The 17,124-nt window shown below is 37.5% G+C and overlaps 1 protein-coding gene across 3 annotated transcripts in view; it reads left to right on the top strand.

Annotated features, from left to right (window-relative positions):
* Positions 1–17,124, top strand: part of CPNE4 (copine 4) — a 242,059-nt gene that overhangs the window by 197,670 nt on the left and 27,265 nt on the right. For all 3 annotated transcript variants that reach the window (XM_069007457.1, XM_069007456.1, XM_069007455.1), the window contains exon 11: positions 4,800–4,933. In XM_069007457.1, the coding sequence (XP_068863558.1) occupies positions 4,800–4,933 (134 nt within the window). The remainder of the gene's footprint in view (positions 1–4,799; positions 4,934–17,124) is intronic.

The raw sequence follows: 17,124 nt of genomic DNA, 5'->3' as shown, positions 1-17,124 counted from the left end.
ATTTATGTGACTTCTAATTCATGCCAGCTAAAGGGCTAAAAATGCGCACCAAGGTAATATTCTTCTGCTGGAGATCTTTTCTTTTCCTCTAACACCCTGCCCTACTTCTGTTCCCACATATATCAGACACTGAATGCTACTGAAATGTTCCATTTCACATTTTCCAGGCAAGCCTTAATTTTCCAAAAAGATTTGACAAAAAAAGAAAGGTTGGTTTTTTTTTATTGTACCCAAAAGTTCCAGCAGCAGCTATAGACACTAGTGGATTTTCCTCTTGTGTACAGATCAGCTTTTTGAGGTGTTAAACATGGACTTTGTCTGTACTAATCACAAACTCATTGGATAACATCCAGAACTGAGGACTCTGTTCTGGTTTTGAAGGAAATACCTTCTGCAGTGGACAAAGATCTTCATAGTTGTCTTCTCTCATATAAAGCATACTGTGCAATTAATTACCTCTCTGCCTTACCCACCTACTTCTTCTTTTATCCCCACGTATCTGCAATGCAAGAGGAGAAATCCACATATTCCTCCTTCAAGTCTGAAACTTGGCAATCTTCGGAAACCCCTTTAATTTATCTTTTCTGACATTTCCTCCCTAAAATATGACTGGAAGAACTCATTTATCAATTGTGTTCAAGATTGTTATCAGAAAGACATTAATGTCTTCATGTAATATTTGAAAGCCTTTTCTAATCAGGGCATGTGCTAAGGCACATGCAAAGACCAGTTAATATGCATTTCCTACAGCTCCAGCTCAAGAGCAGGAGCACTGCCACCATTAGAAAGTGTCTAGGGATTTACATGTTAAATTAAGTTACAGTTGTGCTTTTCAAACTCTCTTTGATTCCTCCTAGCTGTTTTCCAATGGAAGAGGGAGTTCTTACTCAGTGCAAGGAAGGGTTATGGCAATTTTCTTGCCTTTTATTTACTTGTCACAGGTTTCCTATTAGTAGGCTGTGAAACACAAGTTTAAAAGTAGTGGGGCAAATGGGTTAAAGTGGATAGTACCTCTTCTATATTTTACTATATTTCATTTTACTGAAATGAAACAAAACAATTGGTAATAGAAAGCTTAAGTAAGGTCATCTGCAAGGATGGGCAGCGAGGACATAAAGGAAATGGAAGATTCATTATACTGTGAACTGCAGAAATCCCTGAATTACTATTTCCCTCAATGGTAAAGCATTGTGTAAACTCATCACTATCAATTTTCAACCTGCGTGGACCCAGGGTAAGCCATGGTGACATCTCTGTACCTGTAGCTCTCTGCATGCATAACCTAGTGGTTCTACCTAAACATGGTCACAAACTGGCTCTCCACATATTTTCCTTCGCTTTTCTTCTACCAGTCCTCAGTATTACTGCACAGGCTGGTTGTGAGATGTGGTGTTGTTTTCCGAAATAAATTCTCCGGTGGTCACTCAAACAAAAGGGTGCAGCCTACTGGGGAGATATTCCATTCTCCCTTGCTTTCTGCATGCATCATGTCAACTCCTCTTCACATAGTCCTAAACTGATTAATTCAGACCACTGAAACAGAAGAGGCCTATTCCTTGGACTTTCTCAGATTTCCATTTTTTTTTAACTGTAGTGGATTTGGGATTGTTTGGAACTCTCCTGATACCTGTATTCTTGTTGTCATTGTCCTAATATTAATGGCATTTCTGTTGAGCTCATGCTGTGTACAGGTAGTATGATACAGATGTGATTTGAAAGGGCACTTGCTGAGGGAGGGAAACTGGGATGCTAAACACACATTTGATAACAAAAAGCTGTAGCATGATGTACCTGCTAATTTAAGGTATAATGAAAGCCTTGGTAACATCATGCTCTGTCTTCTTGGGAGGCTTTGTACCTAGATTGTAGAAGTTAGAAAGAATATCTCTGAAAAACAAAAGTAAACTTTTCCTTTGCTTTAAAACCAGTTATTAAGAAGCTTTCATCTACAGAGATCGACAGTGCTGATTCCAGCCCTCTATTTTTATGCCCAGCTTATTGCCAAACACTGTATCTCTTATCAGTGTACCCTGCTGCAGAAGAAATGTTCAGAGGGTGGCAGTGCAAATGGGTCTGTAGTCAGAAGACATTTCCATCACTTTAGGAAATACAGCAGAAAGGATGTGTAACATGCATACAAGGAACTGTAATAGAAAGATATATCAGACAGATGTTCTCTCAGGCAGGTCACGGTATTGGGCAGCCTGATTTGTTGCTGACAGATCTAGCAGGAGGTCCCAGCTATGTAGGATGTTTTGAGTGTAGTGAAAATCACCTTTTCACAAGTCTGAGGAAAAAAAAAAGAAGCTGGTACTGAGTATAGTTATTGTTCTGTTATGCTCTTATTTAGCTGAGGGAAGATGACTGGTACATTGGAAGTGATACATTTAAAGACACACTGATAAAAATCAAATGTACGCACTGTAAGAAAGATTTCCTCCTTCGCCGCCCAAAGATAAGCTCAGTTGTGATATTAACATAACTTCTGTCATATACTGAATTATTTTTACAAATCCTTATCTGATGTATTTGCACAAGACCTTGGTATTGTTGAGTAATGCTAAAAGAGCAGAGCTCTGCATTGTTATTTTGGAATCATGGCAATTTAAAGGGGTCATCTTTCTTATAAGTCCTCTCTGTGGGACTCAAACAGAGATTTGGATCAAATTCAAGCATACTGCATCCAAGTACAAATATTCATAAATTCTTCATCATAGGAAATGAGGATTTTTTTTTTTACTTATCAGCAGACCTCTGCTGCAAGGACCATTTCCAAAAGGAAGCTTGTTCCAGGAAGTGTTTTTTGCTTACCCAAACACTAGCCACAGGCTTTTTTCCAAGCTCATGAAACCTACTCCTTATTTCTAGTCCATATTCTTGTTTTCATTTCCAAAGCAGTTAGCCATGGCTAACAGCCATAAAGGAAGTCTTGTCCAGTTCTGTTTGATGTGTCACTAAAGTCTTGTTAATGTGTTTTAGTGTTTTGAGATTATAAGCAAAAACACCTACTTTTAACAATTTTACAGGAATCCTCTTTGTTTCCCTATCATACAGTGGCATTTTTGCGCCTTGTATAATGAAATTAGGGTTAAATTATATCAGGGAAAATATACTTATTTTTAAGAAAATATGCATACCTTGAATAAGATTTTTTACAAATAATTTTCCCAAAACTAAGCTAGTCCATACAGGCATCCATAGGTTTATCTTGGGTTTCACAACCACTAATGTTGCTTTCTTCCTCAGTTAAATATGTGTAGTGTTTCTCAGTTATATGCCCTTACAAGTGAAGTCATGAGAGGTTCTCCATTGATTTATTCAAGATAAATCCAGATACCATTTTTGGAAAAAGATCTCTGTGGAAAACAAACTCAGTGCTTCGGTGCCTGAACAGTGAGTAGGAAGCAGAGGTGAAAGATTACTCTTATCTGCAAGCCAAAAATCTCATCTCTCTCCTGACTGGATGTGGTGAGGTGCCAGGGGTTCATAGGTGATCAAGGCAAAGAAGGGAGTTTCTTCAGCTAAAAGATAGAGGTGGAAAATCAGAACCCATGGACGAAAGCCATTTTGGGTTGACCTAGTATGATATTTCCCTTTTACTTTTTAGCAACAAGAAGTAAGTTTCAGAACGGCTGTGGGTTTTTTTTTACAGAAGCACGAAAATGTCATGTTTCATTTTCATTTTAGAGCTGCATAAAGTAGTGTTCCCTGTGCCAAGCAGAGGCTGCAGCTGGGGAAGCTGAACATTTGCAAAAGCAAGCTGTGCCTTCAGAGTGCTTTTTGCAGCCTTTAGCAAGACCCTTTCTTAGCTTCCAGCTACACTGTAAAACTGAAATCTGAACTTGCTGCATTTGTCTATTGAATATTCAGGTGTAATGGATTTGTTAGAGGAATAGGTTATTAGACACAAGGACGTTTTATAAATGGCTTTGTTCCCTCTGTAAGACCCTTGGGATTATTGTTGCTTCTTTTAGGAATTCCTATAAAGCAGCATCACAAATTCAGCAGAGGACTTTCTGATCCGTAACAAGGGAAGTTGCATGCCAGAGCCTACCTTCAGTGAGAAGTATAAAGAGCATTTTAAAAGGGAGAAATTCATTTTACGATGATTCATTAATTCTTGCTTTTGCATTGACTACTTCTCACAATCTTCTCTAAGGTTTTTCAAAAACAACAACCAAAAAATCTTTGCAGGATTCAAGCTTTATTTTTACCCTGCAGCTCATGGTTAAGCTTGCTATTGACTGTGAAATTGGGAGGGTTAATTATTTAATGCTTAGATGTTTTGAAGACAAAAGATACCAGACAACAAATATCTACTACTACAACCACAGTAAGAATTAAAATAGCTAAGAAATGTCCCTAATTGGAGTTTTAATTTATAGTTTTAGTAGGACTTGTAACTCTCTAAGGACATTTTTGCTGCAAAGCTTTTATGTCCTAAACGTCACCTGAGCTGGAATAATTTAATTAAATATGAGAACCTAGAGATAGTTAATTTGATTCATTTGTATTAGAACATAATTTTCCCCATAGAATAGCAATGCAGGTAATTTTTTACCTAATTATGCCATTTTAGTTTTGTTATCTCTTATTTTATAAACTGTCATTTTCTTCTACGTATATTTACCAGTACAATCCTAATTCCAATTTGATTAAGTACACTGTAAAATAACCTTTGCTTTAAGGCTGCTGTCTCTTTGCTGCAGCAAATTGTTTCTGGTAAAGATATAAAGCTGATGTAGGTATACTTATGCTCACAAGAGCTCTGCAACACATTGACTTCTCTTCTTTTCCAGGTAGCTATAGATTTCACTGCATCGAACGGTGATCCTAGGAACAGCTGCTCGCTGCACTACATCCACCCCTATCAGCCCAATGAGTATCTGAAAGCTTTGGTAGCTGTTGGGGAGATTTGCCAAGACTATGACAGGTAAATAAACACGTTTGATTACAGAGTTGTCTTTAGAAAGTGTTTTCACAGTGTGAAATTAATGACTGCCTGTGGCTGGCTGCAGAAGCTCCGTGTTTAGGCACTTAAGAGGAATGACTGCACATCAGAAAGATTAGTCTACGTTAACCTGCTGTTGAGAGTGACACTGGGTTTAGATTAGTTTCATGGTAAAGAAAGTCACAGTTCCTGGCTGTGTGGCTGATTTGTGTGTAAAGTTTCAGGTTTATATTCACATGTTAAAATTACATGTTAGAGTGGATTTTTCGTGTGTTCAAGATTAACAACTTGGAGCCAGTTTCACAGATGCTGGCAGCATCCTTTCTGATACACTTGGGAATCTGTTTGTGTCCCATTCTACTGAAGAGTGTTCCTGAGAAGTTCAGTATGAGAAGTTGTGTTTGAAACTGAATTTGTAGTTGCCTAAACTGCTATTCCTGAGGTCTGTTCTTAGAAGTGAACCCATGGTCTTTTCCAGTGTTCTCCTGGACTGTTGAATATTGCACTCTCTTCTAAAATAAGTGTTAAAAGGTAGTGGTAGTGTGCGTACACAACATGCCTTTAAATAAATAAACAAATGCAGGTAATTGAACCAAATATGCTTTGATTACTTTATGTACTTCTGTTGCTTTCAAATAGGCTGCCTGATTCTATCAAATGAATTGTCCATTATTAATCTAATTACCAAGTACATCTCCTTTAAATGTTCTTTCTCTGGTGGTGAAACACAGTATCTTACACAACTTTTTAATATTTGCACGTGATAGATATCCACCCACCGCTTTGCCATATGTAAATACCAGATCTCAAGAAAAAATGGTATTTCCAGTCAAATTTGAATTATACTTTCTGCAGTGACTTCAGACTATGGTTTGCCTGTTATATATTGCATATACCAATTAGCCTGCTCAGAGGCACTTCCATTTGCATGGTAATGAAATGTCTTCTCAAAGAATGAGAAAAATACTTCCCTGATATGAGTTCTGTAAGAATTTGATGGTCAGATTTAGTCAAGGAGTCTAAGAAAATTAATATTTTATTGTAAGTGGGCTGATAATTCCCCAGTAATTATGCAGTAATTTAATAATTACTAGCAATAATTCCGAGGATTAATAAACTTTTAAAAATAGGGAAAGGAGTAAAAAGGGCTGGTTTATGCAGACAGAATTTTTTATTTTATCACTTAAGGTGTATTTTTTAAGAAAATTAAATAGTTAAGTGGCACAGTCCCTTCTATATGGAAATATTAATCTGAATCAGGATTCTTCTCTCAGTAAGTATATTTCAATCAGTACAAAAAATATTAGCCAGTTATTTTTTAAATGAAATCATCAGCATCATTTTGTTCTATTGTGCTGCAGAAAATGCCTATTGATGTTAATCAGCACAGCAGAGAGTCTATGAGCTATGAACTAGGGCTGAACAAAAGCCAGTTGTTTTCCCATGGAAATGTCACCTTTTGGGCATGTGTTTGACCTGTACATGTTCTCAAGTTGTGACACGATGAATATATTCCCATGGACAAGTTGATTCAACATGGTCAGTGCTTTCTGATCAAAATGTCAAGTGAGGACCTTTTCTTTATACTTGCACATTTTGAATCCAGGAAATCGGAAATGAGAATTTACAGTTTTTAAAAAAAAAGGAAAGCAATTAGGAGGAGCAAACCTTCACACGAAATTATCTACAGGTTCTGTATAGACCTTTATTGTGCTAAGTTTCAGACTTTGCATATGTGAGCAAATATAACCTACAAAGCAAATCTTCTGTATATACACGTAAAAAAAATTACAAATTCAGTAAAAATCTGAAATGTGGCAGAGATCCTTAACTGCTCCAGTGAGTCTAGTCGTACTTCAGATGATGGAGCAGGACATCTGTTTCCAGATTAAGATAAACCAGGGGTGAAAAGAAACGGACTTGCTGAACCTAAGGGCTCTTTAGAGCCAGATTGTCATCATTTGCTAGGGAGCATGTGCTTACTGAGATTAGAATAGGAGATCACACAATGGCAGTGCTCTTACGTGAAGTTTTAGAGTTTGTACTCATCAATTATCTCCAATAGGCAGAACTGGCTGATTTCAATCCAAACCAAGGAAATGAAGGGGTTTTAACTCAGTCTCAGGATTAATATATTTGAATAAAGCGAAAGAATAGATGAGTAAAATAAAATCTGTTGTTTGCAATACTTTTTGCATTCCAATAGCAGAGCTGTAGAATTCTAAGTACTTTTGTTACTCATATGCCAGCAGACTGCTTTTTTAAATTGAAAAAAAATCCCCATGTGGTTATTAATGAAAATACTTCTTTCATTAGAAACATTCACATTTATTTGTATTTTGGGGGGAATTCGATTGGCAAGTAATACATAGAGAGACTCCATTCAAAATACAAAATTTTCTTTTACAAACTCTAGCTAGTTTGGTCGATCAAGCCAAATCTACTCATAATCTAGGTTTCTGTACATATCAGCCGAACATAATCATCTGTAAGTAATTAATGCTCCAAATGAAGTGTTGCCTCACATACCTTGGTACAGTGGAATAAACTCTGCTCATCCGAAAGCACATTTATCCGTATGGTTCAGAGATTCCTGAAACAGTTAAATGAGTAGCGCCGTTTCGCATAGTTAAGCGTGAAATTTAAGCTTCATTCTCTTATCAGCAATATTCAGAGAATGAGAGGGAGACATTGATTATTATCCTGATTGTAGAATTGCTGCAGTCCTGTAGGACTAGGCCAATCTGATAATGATAATGGAAATGGAAGAGCTATTCACCTGCATAAAATACTTAATACTTTATCTATATGGCAGAATTGTTTCAGGCTATAACAATGTTTTTCATAAAAGACAAGATAGAGTGTGTAGGTGATATAACCAGTGGCAAAGCAACAACAGCAGTGGATCATAAAGGAAGGAGAAACATTCATTAGTTTTAAGGAATTAGGTTCTAAAATGTAGTTAGAAATACTGGAAAGGGGAAAACACATTGAAAACTTAAAAATAAGCAGACAGCTTCATGGAGAAGAATTTATTTTAAGATAAGTGGCTCATGAATGTTTAAAAATGACCTCATGAAGTAGTAAGTGAGAAATAAGTCTTTCTGTTTAAGCATTTTCAGAAGCTGTCTTTTATATTAAAAGTTACATCACTGGTATAATTTTACCTTGAAATTCTGCAAGTCTACTCCACCTTTTTCTAGCATAGAGAAACAGGCGAAAATTATGAAAAATCATTGGGCACTGAAGTACTTAATATTAAAAGATCTGCTTCTGTATCATTTAATGTTTGTTTTTTACCTCAGTATTTTCTGTATTGAGTTCTCTGTATCAGAAATCAAATCAAATAATTTCTGATGACCAGCAATACCAGCCTAGCCAGGATCCTGAAAAGTCAGTTGATCACTACTATTATGTGTATATTCCCTCTACATGTTTTGCACAATGAGTTAGCAAGTTTACTGAAGGTAGATGGGGCTAAACCCAATTCTCTGTGTTGGCTTAGGGCTTCTAACCTTCAACAACTCTAAACAATGGTTTTGGCCACCCATTTGTTTTGGAGCCTGGTGGAAGCCCCTTCAAGAGAATGCTGTTTTCAAAGGGTAGGTGGCAGGTGTCTTTGCTGGTTGAATATAGAGATATGAGGAAAGGTAAACTCATTCATCAGTTGAAATAAAAGGTCTCTGACTAAAATCTTCTAAAAGCCATGAAGCTCTCTTAAGTTATAGAATAAGTTTGAATGTGTCCTGTTCTGAGTGGCACCTCTTCCCCAAATGCTTTTCAATTTGTATCATAAAACTGCCCCCTGCTTGGCATGGAACAGCACCATTTTGGAAGCTAGAGAAGCTTGTGGCTAAACTGGGGAATCAGGGAACATTTGCTTTCCCCTTTTGTCCCAGCATAAGGTCAGGCCATGTCCTGACTGCAAGTCAGGACCTGAACTACCTCTTTGTATATAAAACTAGAGTTCTACTCGCATGTGTATTAATATTTAGGTATGCATGTAACATAGAGGTATTATAAATATGATGTATTATATTTATTGTTAATACTGAACCATTCAGTAAAAAAAAATTGATTTATCTTTTGTGCTCTTTTGTATCTTCTCTCTCTGCAGAGCAAAGCCATAAGTCACAATAACAACAGTGCACACAGTTTATTAAAAAGGGCTGGTGCTTTGATCTTAATGATTTGTTTTACTGGTGCTGGAATACGAGCAAGTAGCCATGAGTGTAGCTCATCTTTCATTCTGCAGTGATTGCTGTTTCTATCAAAGGAAGAATGGGCTGGAATGGGACTGTAAATAGCTTGTTTGTAAGGATAAATGTTTTACTTGTACATAATGCTAAAGTCTGAAATACCTTCTAAATGATCTTACATTATTGCAGGTTTTAATGATGTTATTGTGAGTGAAGCCCATGGCAGGACTTGCAAATCTGCTCCGCACTTTGAAATCTGATTTCTGCAGTTAGTAGTTTTCCTTTTGCTTCTGCTTATTAAGAATCCTATTATATTACATTAAATATTTATCTTTGCATTAAAATTTCTGTTCTTAATCAGCAAGACAATAGACCTTATTATCTAATCCTATTGAATTCAGTCTGACTCAAGCAAATCTTGAGATATTATGCAAAGTATAGATGGCACTAAAATGGAATTAAGAGTTTTACTGAATTTGAACTTTATTGTTCATTGTTTGCCCACACCCAAATGTCCAGTGCCTCCCATTTACCTGGATGATTTTTATTATTTTTTTTCTACACATAGTTTTATGTTTGTGCATACAGAGTTCTTCACTGGATTAATAAAAAGTATTCACAAACATGTAGGAGAATCAGCTTTTGTATGGTCAAATCAATATTCATTCCTTGAGAAGGACAAAGGTTGGATGTACTTTATCCAATGCTTTTAAGCATTTACTGCACTGGATATTTGTGGAACTTCCCATTCTTGATGGGTCATCCCCATTCTTATCTATGCACTCACTCAGTGCATGATTCCATATATTTGACCACATAGTCTTGTAAAATCCCATCAAATTGATCTTCATTTTATTCAAAATCTATTTCAAAGTAGTCTTATTTCTTAATTATTTTAAATCTCTCTGTTTATTCACTCTTAAAATACTGCTGATTTTTCTTCAGTTTCAAGAGCTCTTGAAACACATGGAAGATAAACTCTGTTTCCTGACACTAATGTTTTCTTTTCATTTAGGCAAATAGTCTCCTTAACTCTAATCCTCAAGTAGGTCCTTGAAAGTGACATTCACACTGAGATCATATGTTAACAAATAAACTGCTTGTGTAAAACCTACTTGACTAGCAATCTCCCCAAAGGCCACTAGTGAGCAAAGAGTACATTATTCCTGCAAAGGGCCAAAATTATTTATGTGTAGATGTCCCAGTTTGAGACAAATTTGTAGGAAAATGTCTGAAATGAATGTATCCTCTAATAGAAGGTAGATTTCAGCAGCCCCTCTCCCCACCAGGTTCAGAAAGCAATTCCTCGGAGGAAAGTGAAAAAAGCTATTTATTTAACAATCAGGGTGCATGCAGGCACAAAAAAAAAGAATGAATAATGTTAAATAATGAAACCTCTTGCTGTGGAGAAGTCCTAGGAAGATTCAGAGTTCTTTGTAGGTGTGGCTCTGCCCTCTCTAGGTCTGGGGTTTGGCGTGGGCCCCTCCAGGCTGCAGTGTGGGGCCTCCCAGTGATGTTCTGGTGTTGCTGAACGGTCCAGAAGAGAAGAAGAAGAAGAAAAACCAAATTCCCAGGAAAGGTTCTTGCCTCAGCTAGCAGGCTAGCCAAAAAGCAAAGAATTTTAACTCTCCATCTCTCCTGAGAGAAGGAGCCAAGTGCTGGGAGCAAGTGATCTGTTTTTGAACATAGGCCACAGAAAGAATTCCACTGGCTCCTCCCCACCCTTAAGGATGCAGAACTCGTGTCTGGCATAGAGCAGGCAATAGGGGATACAGCATCATAAACCTTAAGACAGTAGACCTCTAAAAAATACTTGAGTGAAAATTTAGAAACCAGGCCACATTCCACAAAAGACATGAAACTCCCGGTCTGAGATGCATCATTATCTTCTGCAAACAATGAATTGCAGCAGTTGCTGAGTAAATGCAAGAATTGCTCTTTATGGTTTCTTTTTCACATTTTAGGCCTGAGCAAGTAGGTTCACTATGATTGAAAACTGTATATAAGCCCATCCTTCACTGTAAATTCCACTTGAAAATTTAGAAGGGAAAAAAATGAAAGGAGAAAATAAAGGGACCAGGGTTCCCAGCCCAGCTTGTCCCTTTTGGTGTAGAACTAAGAAGTGAAAAAAAATACAGGCCTGGTGAAAGTTCCAACTGTCCCAGAAATACTTTTCCTCAGACACCAGCAGAGGGCAGTTAGAGAGGAGAAAGAGGACAAGGAATGTGTAACACAGTACATGTTATGGAAGTCATGTACAAATCAGTGCAATTAGTCCCAAATACAAATATCAGTCCATGCTTAAATACTGTGGTTTCAATTAAGGATTTAAGTGGAGAGAGATCCCAAAGTTTACACCTTGCTTTAGTAATCAAAGCTTTATCCCCAAGAATCACCTAACAGGTCACTTCATCCTGAAGCTCTGTCTGGGTTTGTGGATGAAGAGTCAAAAAGTTACCTTGGCTGGAAGGATCTGTCTTAAATACCTCGAGGTAATTTTGCCAGACACAAAGAGAAAAACAGAACCTTGCTTTGATTGTGATAGTAGTATAATAGTAGTTCATTAAAACTGGGGCAAAAAAATGATGCCTAGAATAACTGGCACTATATGTGACATTAAATATTTCATGAACTCCCTACATAGAACTGTAGATGTTAAAATTTTATCTACTCATGCAGACCAGTAAATAAAAATATGCTTAATTATTAAGCATCTCTCTTTATCACTTTAATTACAGAAACAACCTTTCTGGAGGCTGTTTAGCAAAAAAAGCTGATTAACATATCTAAACAAATTTAAAACTCTTGAGGGAAAAGACATGAATCTTTTTATTTAGTGCTTTGATAGGACCAAATTTGCATAGACATACAAGAAAAGAAAAATGGAGAAACAGTAACCTCTACAGAAAAACTTGTAGCTTATGTTTGTCAGTAAGCTCAGGTGTGGGTAAACATATTCTGAAGTGTTTGGATAACCCAGGTCTAGAACTGCACTGGCAAAAAGGAATCACTAATAGTTTCCATCATCAAACTGGAGTGAAAATCCTTGGCTTTAATAGCTGAGGACCTAGACTGGCACAATTACACAATAAATAAAAATGTATATTCAGTATTTGCCCCTGTAGAATCTGTCATTTGTAGACTGCTGCCACGTAGGGGTTTCCACAATCACCATTTTTTATCCCAAGACTCACTACAGGAGAATTAGTCTCATACACCCACTGTGTTGGGAAGAGGACTTCATAATGGCTTCTTCTGCAAATGGACATACATACAGACATGCACGTGTGTGTGTGTGTACATGTATTTATACACACACACACATTTATGCACATTTATGCAGGCCAGTTATCTGGGCAGATCCTGTCAATTCTTACAGCTCTGCCTTTTCTGTTGCTGAGTTTTTCATCTTTGTGTCTTCTTTGTCTCTTTTCTTCCAGGAACTCAGTTCCTATGCCAGTGCACCAGTCACGAGCAGTCCCTTCCAAGTTTCTTTTGTTAAGAAACTTCTTAGCTGCAGTTTCCTCCAAATGCTTTTCAGACATCTGCTACATTCTGTCAGCTGGTAGATACCTCAAAATCTGAACCTTCTACATGGCTTTTCTATGCAGTCTTTATTATTTCTCAACTCAGTTTGAAATCTCCTCTGAAGAGCATTGGTCAGTGCAATACCTGGCACTTTCCTACAGTGGTGCAGACTGGTACTGTAGGGATTTCTCTGTCAAAATTCCTTTCTGAAGAAAATGATGTGCAGTATAAAACCCTGCAAAAATTGCATTTCACCTACTGCTACTGTAGAGACTACACATCTGTGTGAAGTATAAGTAAACAAGCATAAGTAAAAGAGCAATTTCTCTTGTCGTTTTCACTGATGCCATTTGATGCTGTTCTAGTACATCTTTAGTCAATGCAAGCATCTCCACAATTTCAGAAGTGTGACTTTCCTCCTTGCATTTTTAAGTATGTAACTAGTTTAGTCATCTACTCCATTATATAAGCATATGGCTGAGAAGCAAATTATTCACATTTGGAAACTCATCTGTGGGGTAAATGAATACCATGCCTGAGTTTAACAGGTTTGTGGGTCCAACTGCTCTTCATTAAAGCTAGGCAATTCTTGTGAACTAGGTTGCATTTACTATCTTAGAATTGCCTCCAAATTATGGTGAAATTAACTTTGGTCAGAGATTCCAAATGATCAGATGAACAGAAGATAGTAGCCCATTTCCTCCTGCATATTCAGTGCTGCCTAGCTGAATGTTTAGTCATCAGCATACTTCAGTTATGGTATTGCTCCGATTTATTTTGTTAGTGTTCTTCATTTTGACTTAATGTCATTCCGCTTTTGGGAAAAGTACACCAACAGCCCATTTGATCACATTAAGTCACTGTATTATCTCTATAAAGGTTTTATCCTGCTCATCCTAGAAAGTTCATTTGTATCTCGAGAGCATTTGATGAGAAATTCTTCTCCCACCAACTCTCTGTATATATATTGCAATGCAGTCCTCTCTTTCCCTCTTCCCAGCATACCCCTGACAGATTGATATTTTCTGATATAAAACTCTTGCAGAGGAAGATCTCTGACCAGCCCTTTTCAATGTAATTTGTAAAAAAGGACAGAATTATGTGCATATGTGGTGGCAAAGCTTTTGTTCTTGGGCTTGCTTAGTGCAGTACACACTGTAAGCCACACTCGTGGTTCAGGAGGGCAGGGCCCCATCACTTGTCAGTCTGGGGTTCTTCACAACCTGTACCTTACATGATGGAGTTCAGCCTCCTGCCTGCAGTGTTGCCTTCAAGACATGTCGAGTTTTAAATATATGAGATTACAGTTTGTGTGAGAATTACCTTTCCAGTGATGGTACAGTTTTCTATACATAATCCTACAGATAAGCCAAATCATTATATACTGAGTTAGGGTTTTGGAGGGACATATGTGAAACCCCTTAAAATACAAGACTGACTGAAAACTGCCTGGTTTGAGAAGTTAAAGACAACTCACTGTAGTGTCTTGCAGCATACCCTTTCCTAGTTTATTCCCAGTTGTAGAGTCTCATTTCTTTTTCAAGATGCATTTTCCTGAATTGGGTCATTCATGTAGGCATAAATCAGGTCACTGCAATTTATTTGTTATCTTGCAGGGAAGCTTGACATTTTGTCTCACCTTCCTGAGTATGTTATTTTATTAGGCTATCCTTCTAGCAAGTGATAGATCTCACTGCCATTTCCTTTTGCTTAACCTACTCCTCCCTCAAGCTCTAATGACTTTTTTTTTTTCTGTGTGTATTTACTTTTCCCCAGCATAGGAATTTCTGCATTTACTTGCTATTTTTACCCTGTAGAGCTTATTGTGCCATTCTTTTAATGTTAACAAGGGGAAGTTTAAATCCATTGTTCCTGGATTTGGCTTTGTAGTTATTTCATGAGTTGATGCCTTTTGATGGTTAGCTTCAGGGAATTTGTATTCCCCTGCTTCATTATCTGTTTCCCCCGCAGGTGAGACAGGCGTTGCTTCATATTTTTGAATTGCAATTACATGACAGTACCTATTCCTCAGTATTCAGCAGATTCCAGCTCCCCTAAGGTGCCTGGGAGCTGTAATTAAAGATAGTGAGTGAATTTTAGTGACAGGATTGTGCGCCAGATTACGTAGCGTCTCTGTGATAGCCCAAACGATGTACTGATGCAGTGCTTTACCACTGGCTTGCATGCTCCCAGCTCTCTTTTGTGATCAAGATGTATGATAATCAGCTTATCCTTGCTACTCCGTTAGAAATCACTGTGCATTATGGACTGAATGCCAAACTGTGTTAGGCACAGAGCAAGTTTGGTTAAACATGCAGTAACCTGGCCGAAACCAGAGGTGTGGTTGTATCGAACCAGACGTAACCACACGGTGAATATGTGGTGACAGAGTAGCAATCCCTTAGGGAAGAATACAGATTAGTGGGTGAAAACACTGCTACTGCTGAACTCTTGTGATCTTTCTGACTCTGGGGCAGGCTGAGAGCTGGACCACAGCCTGGGTCTGCATCCTGGAGGAGCAAGGTGGCTGTGCAAGACTGCAAGTGGTGAAGTGGATGGACTCTGGTCCCTTCCACTGAAATGGTTTTATTTAGCCCTATTTGATCATAGAATCATAGAATGGCTTGGGTTGCAAGGGACCTTAAAGATCCTCTAGTTCTAACCCCCATGCCAGATCATCTCCTTTATTTACCCAGCTCTGCTTGCAAAGCGGGAGCTGAAAATGTTTAAATATTTCAAATGATTTCTGTATTTTCTTTGGAACTGCTGTTAATCCCTGTAAGCTGTTATGATTCAGAATTTACTGGCATCAAGCCCTTCTCAGATAAGTACTAAATAATATACTCAGAAACATGATTCATTCATATGCTTTAGAAAAAAACCACTTAATTCAGCTCGTATTCTTCCAGTTCACTCCCTGAACATGAAAGATTACTATTTTAATTGAGTTTAGAGATAGCTCTACTTTGCTTGTGGCATTTGCTGTTTTCTATCTTTTCCTTTTCTTTTTCCTCTCTGTTCTCACCTTTCCTCTTGCCGTGTACTGTTCCTCTCCTTCTTTCTCTCCTCACATTCACACTTTCTTCAATTACATGTGTAACACACACTTCTCTTTTTAATTTTGTCAATTTGAAATTCCTTTCTAATGGAGGAAAATTATCTGATTTCATCATGAGAAAAGTGAAGCAGAGCAGATCCAAAGTTTATTCTTTTAAGACTGGAATTGAAAGTGAAAGACATAATAATTGATTTTGCTGCATCCAGTACTTTCAAAATACCTCCCTGTTAATTCTGATCTGACCCAAGACCAAAATTACAATGACAGCTTAATATCCAGGGATTCTAGTCAGGTATTCTCTTTGCAAGCTGTGAATTTAAGATTCTCAGGTATTTACAACTAAAAATGGGCTCTTAGTGTTTCTCTCTTCTCACTCCATGTTTTTTCCTTTTCCCCCCATTCACCACATCATTAATATTGTTTGTGCTACTGTGTTGTTCTAGCATAAAGTGAGCAGGTTTTCATGCTGATTAGAGTATGAAAGGTCAGTTAAGTAGCATCCATACAAATGCTGCATTGACTTCAGGAGGATAAACTTTAGCACAGCTATAGCTACCTACCAAAGGGCTTTCATGGGAACCAGTAAAATTAGTCCCAAACAAGCTGTGTAAGTGGCTAGCTAGGATTTAATCTTTCAGAATTAATAAATTCAGAATTGATATAGAATGGCTTAGGCCTTTTTTCTCCATACAATTAAGAACTCAGATTCCAAATTTTGATTTTTAAAGGAAGTGATTTTCAGAGAGCATAATCCTGGCAACCTTTTTGAATACAGGTGTTGCTGCACTGGTGAGTATCTCAAGCATCGTCTGTCCCTGAGGCTTCTGAGGAGGTTGCAAAATGTCTCTAATGTCTGAATAATTAATTTTACCTAGTGGAAGAGTTTTCTCCTTCTCATTACTAGGAATAGCAAATCCTTTTCAGAATAAATGTAATATGCTGGTTTCAATTATGCTACATGTCAGAGGGCACCAGTGGTTAATGAGACAAGATTTTGAAATGTTCTTAATTTTGTCTCTTTATTATAAGCATATTTCTTTCCTTCCAGCGGCATGAGGCTTCCTAGTAAAATAGAAAACAGGATCATTATCTGTATCACTTTTACCAATTTACAAAACCTTAGTTATTACTTCTATTCATCTCTTTTTCTTTATGTGCAGTACAGCTCACTGAAATCTCTCTTCTCTCTCCCCCTGTTAGTGTTTTGACTTATCATTGCTCTTGCGCTGTTTCAACTAGATAGCTTGAAGGATGAGTGTCTAAAACTGAGCAATGTCCCAAAAGGACAATATGGGATATTTTCAGATATTATTTTCTGCTATGTGGTATGTTATAGTTGAGGTTACTGAGGGACCTTTTTCTAACTGGCTGTATTTCTGGTCAGAAGA

Source organism: Aphelocoma coerulescens, chromosome 2, assembly GCF_041296385.1.
Source record: "Aphelocoma coerulescens isolate FSJ_1873_10779 chromosome 2, UR_Acoe_1.0, whole genome shotgun sequence".
In the NCBI taxonomy this organism is placed as follows: Eukaryota; Metazoa; Chordata; class Aves; order Passeriformes; family Corvidae; genus Aphelocoma; species Aphelocoma coerulescens.
This window is presented reverse-complemented; position numbering and strand designations above follow the sequence as displayed.